This window comes from Crocodylus siamensis, chromosome 9, assembly GCF_052110815.1.
Source record: "Crocodylus siamensis isolate JL-2025a chromosome 9, ASM5211081v1, whole genome shotgun sequence".
Classification (NCBI taxonomy): domain Eukaryota; kingdom Metazoa; phylum Chordata; order Crocodylia; family Crocodylidae; genus Crocodylus; species Crocodylus siamensis.
Window position 1 is genome coordinate 69072504 of NC_143403.1, and position 10044 is coordinate 69082547.

Genomic DNA, 10044 nt, shown 5'->3' on the forward strand with positions numbered 1-10044 from the left:
TGGAGCCTTTGAGCTCAGGTTAATGCACTGATTCTCAACTAGGGTGCTGTGGAACCGGGGTGCTTCCAAGGGTGCCACAGGGTGCCATGTAGCACTGTTAGTTGAGAAATATGCTTCACAAGATAAACCCAGGGGTCAGATCCAGATGTGCAGGCTTGTGCTGTTTGTGGCCCTGCCAACCTCTTTGCAGGGCCACAAACTGCATGCATGGTATGTTAAAACATGCCCCATGCTGCAAATTTGTACCACAGGGGCAAAATTTAGCTACCTGGAAATCCTGGCAGCAAAAAAAATGACACAGAAAAAAGCAGAGCTAGATAAAACAGAGTGGATTGAGGGGGTTTGCACTCGGTGGCCCGCTGATCTTTGATCTAAACGTGTGTCCAGCAATGCAACACTGCCGCATCTTTAATGTGCTCCAAAGTGAAAGGAAGCCACCCCATCTTCATGCTGCATCTTCATGATTCTTCTCTCATTTTATCCCATTGATTCAACAGAAGCTGGTGAAAAAGGAACTCAGCTATCTGGTGGCCAGAAGCAGAGAGTGGCAATTGCAAGGGCTTTGATCAGAAATCCCTTGATCCTAATACTGGATGAAGCCACAAGTGCGCTAGATGCAGAGAGTGAATATGCGGTGAGTATAGCTGATTCAGTTTAATTCAAGCCAAAGAGACTGTACTCCAGGCTTGCTCTACGACTGGACCTGGGTTGTAATTTCTAGATTGTGGACCTGCATAGTCCGGGCATAACATGTAGCTTCTGTAACACCCGGCAACTGAGATAAAAACAAGTCTGAACCAGAGACTAATTGGCAAGGGGGAATCAAACAAAGTTGTAATTAAGCATCCTCCAAGTTAACATCCAAATGTTACTAATTCAGGATAGAGACAAGTCTCTGTCTATTAACAAGGGGTTAAAGGAGTTAATCTTTGTGTAGTCTTGCTGTGCATTGTTTAGGACAGGAAATGAAGGATGCTGTGTCCAGTTGAAATTGCACAAAGGCAGATGATAATTACCAGGGCTGGAAAGTAGCCAGGACATCAGGCTATGCAGGTCTGCCCTTGCAGAGAGAGAGCAAGGAGGGTTTCTCAGTGTCCAAGAGCAGCGAGAGCCTGTCTTATGTCTGGCTGAGGTGTGACACCTCTATAGCCCAGTGCCCAATTAGACTGCCCAAGGATACTGGTTTGGTAAGAGGAAAGAGGGTGAATCCCACTGCGCCACTTCCAGATTAGCATACCAGGGCTTGATGAAGTCACAGCCTGAAGAAGCAACCTGACCTCAGATCCAATAACTGAATCAGCCGCAGAAGGAGAGACCTGAAGTCCACAATATAATGCAGTTGGAATAATTCCTTGCCTGCCTGACTCGTCAGTTCTCATGAGTCAGGCGGTGAGTCAGGAGTCCCCACTACAGCATGGGGGCAGAGCACGTGTTGATGATACAGTGCAGTGCTGTGGGGCTGGGATGCTGGGACCAGTGTTTAGGCTTATCATGTAGCACTGTCCCTGTTTATCAGGCACCATGATGAGATGCATGGACTGCACTGCGTCTTCCAAAGCAGGATGCCTCTCTGCAAATTAGAGATACTGGTTCTTGAACATCGATGTTGGCAGTGGTAGCAGAAGGGTGCTTAATACAACATACTCTATACTTACCCTAAAGCAACGTAACGAATAATATATATAATAACCCCACTGACATGCAGCCATCTCGAGAATCAGCTGTCACACATCCAAACAGGGTGAGGGGAATATTTTGATGAGGAGAAAACCAATTATTAATGTATGTGTATATAAGGTGTCTTTGTAGTCCACATGAGAGCAGCTGGAATTTGGAAGTCATTAAGGGCCTAACAGCATGGAGGGTTGAAACTGCCTCTGTAGACTTCAAGCACAGTGCCTGAGGCACTCAAACTGAAATACAGGTCTGGGTGTACCAGGAACGTATTTGGGGCTTTATGCCAGTGAAGTCAGCTGCTTTATTTATGACGACAACTGGGAGATGCTTTCCGAACAGAGAGGTGCGTATACTGGAAACCATACCTGCTGGCCAGCTGGCTCCCTTAATGCAGACATCAGTCTATTGTGATGCTGCTTTCACATATTATTGTGCTGCCTTTGTCTGCGCTCAGCCAGCTGCTAGCCTTGCCTTGCCAAACCCTGTATTTGTTGGTGCAAGGCAATGCTGAGTCACTTCCCAAATCAGGGCCCAGCCCTAAGGAACATTCAGTTTGTGGGATCAGGTCCATAAGCTCAACACCACCAACCCTTACACCTGTGGTAGTGGCCATGGCTTTCTGCACGGAGGATGTGTGAGCTGAAGTTTGCATAGCGTGTGACAATAACGTCCATAGCCCTTTATCTTCTGTTCGCTTGAAGGGGCTGTCCTGTTTGTAGGTCCTCTGTGCATCTAGAGAGGAAACCCACGGATACAGCTGTCTTAGTAAGGAACCACAAAGCCCCAGTGTTTCCTCCCAGACCGATGACAGTGCCTTTTGTGTGTTCCCTTCTTTTCATTCCAACAGATTCAGCAAGCAATATACGGTGATCTGCAGAGCCACACTGTGCTTGTCATAGCCCACAGGCTGAGCACTGTCGAGAAAGCACACAACATCATTGTTCTAGACAAGGGCCGGGTGGTGCAGCAGGGGACACATAAGGCGCTCATGGATGAAGGCGGCCTTTATTCCAAGCTGGTGCAGAGACAGATCTTGGGGCTCGAAACTGGCACGGGGGGCAGCTGTCAGCTGGTGACCAGCCTGGGCGCTGTGAAGACCGAGTCAGCGAAGACGCCAGGAAGCTTGGAGGAGTTTAGGCTATAGCTGCCTTTCTCTACCTCAGGGCAGGGTAGTTGCAATACTTTTGCTCGCAAGCAAGAGCACCAAGGAGTCGTTGGAGACGCTTGCTGGAACGCCGACCTAGGAGTCCGTGCCGTAGAACAAGCCCTGTTTACTAATCACGCACACTAAAGTTTCCTGCGTACACACCTGTAGGCATACGCTTGCTGGCAAAAATAGGGAAACAGTAGGCCAGATTCATTCTGAGAAGCTGGGTCTGGAGCAAATCCCCACGTTTCTACCGAGTTTCTTTTCTTACAGTTGGCAGTTCCTCTCGATTTGAGATGCGTCTCCCATTGATATGCACCTGGAACTGCTGTTATTGCAATGGATATTATATGCCTGTGTGGATGGGTCAAATTGGGCCCCCTAAAGCATGTCAGGAGGCAGTTTCCTGACTCCAGAGCCAGGTGGTGAGTAGCACAGAAGGTCCTGACCTTGCAGTCACTCTAGGGCCAATTCAGCACCCACCAAAGTCAATACAAAGACTCTCCTTGGCCTCCATGGGTAACCAGCTCAGTCTCCAGGCACATAATATCCACTGGAATCAGGGAGGTCAGCGAGGAGCCCTGCAGGGTCAAGCTCTGAAACATGACTTCGTCAAGCTTTTATCATTTAGTGGCTGCCTTGCATGTCAAGAGCCAGGGGTCTGTGAGCAGATTCTGCTTTCAGATTCATTGCTGCTGTTCTGTGAGCATTTTATTTTTAAAGGATGAGAAGTTTGATCTTAACTCAGTCGATTTTTTGAAGTGCTGCGTCTCTATGGGGAGCAGCATGATGGCTGTCTAGCTTCCATGTCTATTGGGTGCTAGTCAGTCCTATTTCAAAGTTTGTCTGTTGGCTCTTTCTTTTTAACTCAGTCCCAGCACTTGGTTTCTTAATCACCATTTCTTAAAAAGGGAACATTGAATCTGAATGATGGCACTTTATAGGTCCTGCCAAACCCTTGGTTTGGGGCTACTGTATCATTTTCACTGCATCGGAAGTTGTTTCTCTGATTTTTGGTGTTTTGTTTTTGTTTTTAGTGAGAGGAGGGGGAAAAAAAGGGAGACACATATCCTTATTCCATACATCACTGATGAATCTGCCTTAACGTCTTTACCATGTCGTAAAGACTGGTAAGAGCGTGCATGCAGCCAGCAAGGTGTGGTTTGAAAAATAGCATTGTGTTTCGCAAACGGAAGGGTGAGTCAGGTCACACACGGGGAAGAAATGACCTCAAGCACTTTAGATCTCCTGGCAATTACGTTCCAGTTTTTGAATGCTGCTCTATAACATTTGATTGGGTTTTTTTTGCCGTGTTCTGGGTTTCCTGTTTGTTTGGTTTGTTGGTTTGGCAATGTTTTACGAACTGTTAGTGTCCTCCAGGGGGATACCTTACAAATAAAACACTACCTCTGCTGCTCAGCTTCCGAGCCAAAGTCTCAAGGGTCCTTTCGCCTCCAAATAAAATAAGCCAGGGGAGTTTCCAGGTGATGTCTTGAAGCAATATGCAAATACATGATGCACAATCTCCTTCTGGCTTAGTCAGTGGAAAGGATGAGACACAGTGTCTATGAGGATCATGTGTGTTGAAATCGTCAGCATCTGATAGTTGCCTTGGAGCTTGGGAGTAGGTGATGATAAGCCAGCTAATAGCTGGTTTTTATTCTGCATCTTACCTTGTTATTCTGCCTTTCCTTTGCAGGATGCTATCTCCAGGTCAGAAAGCAGGGTGTCCCATACTGGCTCTGTCTTAACCATGATACTTTTTAACGTGGTAAAACAACTGCACTTCTGGATAGAGGATCTTTTTTATTGTATGTGCCTGCTTTGCTTGGCAGTGCCTCCTCCCTTTAAAGAGTCAGCCATATCATTCTGGAGATAGTTTCACACTTCAAGGTGGATAGGTGGACAAGGTCCACTTGGGGGGAAAAAATCACGCTGTAGGTGTGCTGAGTGGATGAACCTGGTCCAGTAGCTGGAATGGGGAAGAGTAACTCTGGTTTTCTGTTGGTATAATTAAGAGCGGGTATTTGCCAGTAGTCTGTAAGAATGGAAGTATTCTCTCCTTGATTTTAAAGTGTGCAGAGCCTAGGCCATGAACCTAGCAAACACTGCCTGGGGCTACAGAGTGCTAGCTTATCTTGACTCAAGGAAGTAAAAAGGAAGAGCACATCACATGGCTTTTTTTTTTATCTCTGCCATTGCTGCAGTGAGGGTTAAAATGTGTGCGTCTTTCTAAACCCCTCTTTTCAGACACTCAGAATAACTAACTCCACTTTTATCACACATGCAGACAGAAAGCTTGAAGAAGCTGAAGGAAATATATACACCCAAAGATACTCAAGGAAATGTGGTGGGAGTGAGTTGGCTCTGTCCCATGGTCTGTGGTCTCCAGCCTTGACTGACCTTTGGGCAAAAGTACTTGGCTTATAGTGAGCTACAGAGAATGTCCTGCTTTGCTTCTCCCCTCAACCTGGGACACAGTGGCAAAGGCCTTGGTTTTCACTTCCTAAGTACCTGTGGCCACAATGTGGGAGAGCATCACAGACTGTTGCCTGTGAGTCACGGTGTTGGAGGCTGCTGCTTTGGGTCTTATTTGTATGGGGAAACTCTCAGCAAACCAGGTAGGGCTCGGACACAAAACACAACAGCTATTCTGGCGTGCTCCTCCCTCTGTGGTGGATGCTTTTATTCTATACTAAGAGAAATCTATACCGCAAAAACGAAAACCAGACTCTCTCACTGCTTAAAAACTGTGCTCTTGCCTGAAATTGTCCTTTTTGCTACTTTACCTTGCTTAGGGAAAGGAACTTGGGTTTGGTTAGCAGCACAAATTCCACCCAAAGCTCTTTGAACACGGTTGGTTAGCACCACATCATCTTGGTTTAACTCCAGTTAGCCAGCTCAGGTTGGCCAATGTAAAGTAAGAGTGCATACTCTTTGACAGTGTACCTGCAAAAGCTATTTTTTGGACCTTTTACAGTCCAGAAAGATGCTAAAGTCAAGCATAAAAAGGCACCCACGGAATAGGAGCCACCATACAAGGAGCTAGTGCACAGTAGATTCATAGATTCATAGATTCATAGATGCTAGGGTCGGAAGGGACCTCAATAGATCATCGAGTCCGACCCCCTGCATAAGCAGGAAAGAGTGCTGGGCCTACATTACCCCAGCTAGATACACATCCAAGTAGTAGTTATTCTGCTGTGGCATTCTAGGTTGCTTTTCTTTGGAGACGAGACATATGGATTCCTTTGCAAATCCTAGATGTAACCTTTCTTGGGTGTCTGCCCAGAAATGCAATAAAGCAACTAATTTAGTATTGGCCTAGTTTTTCACATTATGTGTTTAGAGGCTTTTGACTTATGCAAACCTGCAGAGGGAATTTTTCCTCTGCTTAAATGGTCTTTATTTTCCACCCAGCAGGTAGCATGGCTAGCTTAGTCTGATAACTTAGGTTACCCTCTAGACTTTCACTTGAGGGCACTTGCTGCAAAGCTGGAAGAAATTGGTTTGTTGTAGGGGCCAAAAAATTGCAAAGGGTCTACTGAACTTTTATAGTGCATTGCTTTCATTGCTCCAGATGTGTGCGCATTGGGATACACCCAGATTTTCTGGATGTAAACACTGAAGAATCCCATCTTCAGTGTGCAAAAAGGTGTGCAAGGGGAGATTCCAGGGTCATAGCCCCCACCAGTGCTATGTGCTTCCATCTGTGCCTTCGTCCTGGCAGGATGGCCTGCTGACGTCGCAGTGGGAACAGAGCATGGTGAAAACTGCAGCTGTTTTTATTTCAATAACCACACGTTCCAATGCATCTGAACAGGCCAAAGTAAGAACATGTGTTTTGTTCAGCGGTTAGACGCTGAGCTGTCTGGACACACAGGTGAGGGAACACGTAGCAAATTCATATGCAAAGAATCTCTTTTTCTCTGTGGGATTTAGGTGAGCAAGGTCGATATAAAACGAGGTTGCTCTTGGGCTGCCCACCTTTTTCTGCCTGAAGAATAAGGTGCCGGATAAGTGCTCACTTGGCATATCTCTCTCTCAGTGGGCCGGATGTCCAAATGGTTTGGGGGCAACTGTTTGACAAAAGTGCAGGGTCTAAATAGAAGATCCTGGATCCTGCACTTTCTGAAGAGACAAAAGGCAATTCACAAGTCACAGATGCAACCCAAAAATGTACTTGGTGGTTAGCTGCTGGGCTTACAAGGGTTAATATGCTCCATAAATTAGGTGTGCAGGTTTAAGAGTCTAGGTAACCAACTGTTTTTTCCATTTTTTCAAGGCCAAACAAATTGTTAAGATGACTTTCAAAACACAGATGCGTATGCACTGGTTCTGCTGTTGAACTTGAGAGAGACCAGAGGACAGAGGGAGATCCAGGAGCAGGGTTATAACTAAATCCATTTTTAAGCATCTAATAAAATTGAACACTGAATTTAAAGGAGGATGCATGCCAGTCCTGGCTGGCACTTAACTTGGAGTCTGCATTTGGTGCTCTGTGATTGAATTCTAAACCCAGTCCTTTTCAGTCTGTTTCTTTGCTGCAAAAAAAACCTGAATTCCTCTTGCCAGGAAAAAAGCACTTTGGTATTTATTTGGGCTGGTTAATCAATACTGGAGGAAAAAATCCATTTCCATACTGCTGTGGGTTTGGACTGGTATAACCGGCAGATTGTATAATGCAGGAAAAGCATCTGGTGGTGAGTAATTTTAAATGCTCAGAAAATGTCACCTAAAAGGGATTCCAGTAAAGGTACAACATGCATCTTGTAGCATCTCATGGCTCAGCCTGAAGGGTTTTGGTGGTGGGTGGTGAGCTCTCTAGCTCCCAGCTGATTTGGGAGAGGGCATGCTGTCCCAACATCTTCTTGTTTCCTGAAGGCGGATGAAGGGAGTTGGATGTCACTGTTGAAGTGGAATATGTATCTGCCCAAAAGCAGCCAAACTCTGCATATCTCAGTTCACCTCTCTTGTAACCTCAGCAGCCTTTTCTGCCTGCGTAGGAAGCTGAACTACATACCGACTCCACCTAGCAGGGTAGGGCTGGGACATAACTAAAATGCTAAGCAGATAGCTGACACTGCCAGACCTCTGGGTCCTAAACAAGTCTCACTAGGAGAGGGAGACAGGTTGCCAATCAGTGTTTGGTAGTCACGTCGAAGAACCATTTAATATCCCCCTAGACATTTTTCACAGCTTCATAAGAGTCTTCCTCAACAGATATTAATCATAATATAACACAGTGCCAGTCACCCAGAGCTCTCGAAGCAAAAGCATTTGTTCTCCTTTATAACGTCCCTCCACTGAGGCTGAGAAACAGCACTTCTGGAGGAACCTCAGGCTAAGAAACTTGCCCAACCCCTTTTCATGCCTCATCTGTGTAACATCCCCACGTGCATCATTTTTTGAGGCAGTATGTGGAAAAAGGGGTTTCATCCAGAACCTATTTTCCCAGAGCCTGGGTGTGCACATTCGTGGCATGTGATAGCGGGTCGGCATAGCAACTATCTACCAGTTTTGAATAACAAGGTCATACTGTTGCAGTCACACAGAAGCCAGTGTCAGCTGTAAGCAGGTAGGTGACAAGTACCCAGTACTAGCATTTATGTATTCCTCATTGCATTCAAATATCAAGCTCATCACTGAGCACATGCACCTAACAGAAGTGGCACGGCATGTCCCCATAGATGTCGCAGTCCCTCCCGACTCTAGCATCTATGCACGTGTGCCTGAGCCCACCTGTCCAGCAGGGCCTGTAAATTCTGCTCAACTTCTCCATTTGCCTACATGTTGCCCGTTACCCACTTTTCTATATGATCAGCCTGAAATGGGCTTGCAGTGGAGGCGCATGACAGCAGCCCATACGTTGAATAACATATTTGTGAGTAATGATTACAATGAAGGGCGAGGTTGAATTGCTATGAACTGTGGCATAGCGGTAGACTAATAAAAGATAATATATCGATGTACGTAGGCATTTAGCTGTCCACAGGTATGTCCTAGGCCAAACACAACATCTGTGTAATTTCAGTCCATTTTGATGCAGCTATGCCAGCCATAATTTCCCCCCAATATTCCAACTGCACTGCTTGAATAATAATAGCAGAGCCCACACCAAAGGTTTTATGGCGACTTCTTGTCAGCTGCTTTTGGCTAAGTGATTTAAATATCCTATTTATCCAGCCATTTCTTTATGTAAGCAGTTCAGTAAACAGGATGCATAGACTGGAAAATATATTGATTTAGTAAATGATTTTCAGGCCTAATTGTATTTATCAGCTAGCAGTAATTGAAGAGTTACTGCACGAAATTGTTACCGGGCCAGATTAATTCCTGGTGGTGCTCTGTTGATGTTAATTGGTATATACCAGGAAAGAGTGCCCCATACCTCTACAACATATTAAAGTGTTGTTGATATGTTATTATTTAACCCAGTGGGTGGATATTACTTGGAAGATGCAAGTAAATCTTAAACCTAAAGCCACCGTAGCTACTACATTTTGCGGCAATGTATTTAAGTGTCTGGGCATTTGCTGTCTGATGTCTCTAAACAATTATATCACTTAATATGAAGTATAAGCTGGAAGAGAAAGCTTTTTGCAGCTGCTCGTAACGCTGTATTTTCCAGAGGGTGGGCCGCCAAACTGATCCGCGAGACCTAGAAGTAAAAATACTGGAGTTATTTTTAACCGAGCGCATATTCAATCCGGACTTGAGCAAAATAGCGCAGTCGCTCTTATGAGACCGGTTAGGGGCCTCAGTTTTTAAGGAAGCGTGGCTCAAATGATCGTATGGATTTTCCTTCCTAATCTCCAGCCGTGCACAGCCCTAAACGAAAGGGGAACGAGCACGGTGGGCCGCACGCCCGTCACTCCTCGCATCGGGCGTCGTGGCGAGCCGCCGTTTGGCTCTCCAGCAGGTTTAAGGCCCGGGTCCCCGGTTCCCCCACATCACGCCACACGGCCGCGTTTGGTCGGCGGGGACGATGAGCCTATGGCGGCCCCCCAAAAGAGGGGAGGCGACTCCGGATCCTGAACGGCTCTAGGAAGCCCCCAAGATCCCAAACCACCTCGTGTCCCCTGGCCGGTTGCGAGGCGTCCCAGCGTGCCCCGCAGGCCCCGCGGCGCTGGGGGGGCGCGTGCCCCGCCGCCCGATGCCCGCCAGGGGGCGCCCGGCCGCCCGCCGCGCCCCGCCCCGCCCCGCCTCGCGCAGCCGCC

The 10044-nt window shown here is 46.7% G+C and overlaps 1 protein-coding gene across 2 annotated transcripts in view; it reads left to right on the forward strand.

Annotated features, from left to right (window-relative positions):
• ABCB9 (ATP binding cassette subfamily B member 9) overlaps positions 1-4303 on the forward strand; it is a 28579-nt gene extending 24276 nt beyond the window's left edge. For both annotated transcript variants that reach the window (XM_090062974.1, XM_090062973.1), the window contains 2 exons: positions 498-634; positions 2525-4303. In XM_090062974.1, the coding sequence (XP_089919100.1) occupies positions 498-634; positions 2525-2821 (434 nt within the window). In that variant the 3' untranslated portion in view covers positions 2822-4303. The remainder of the gene's footprint in view (positions 1-497; positions 635-2524) is intronic.
• The last annotated feature ends 5741 nt before the right edge of the window (positions 4304-10044 follow it).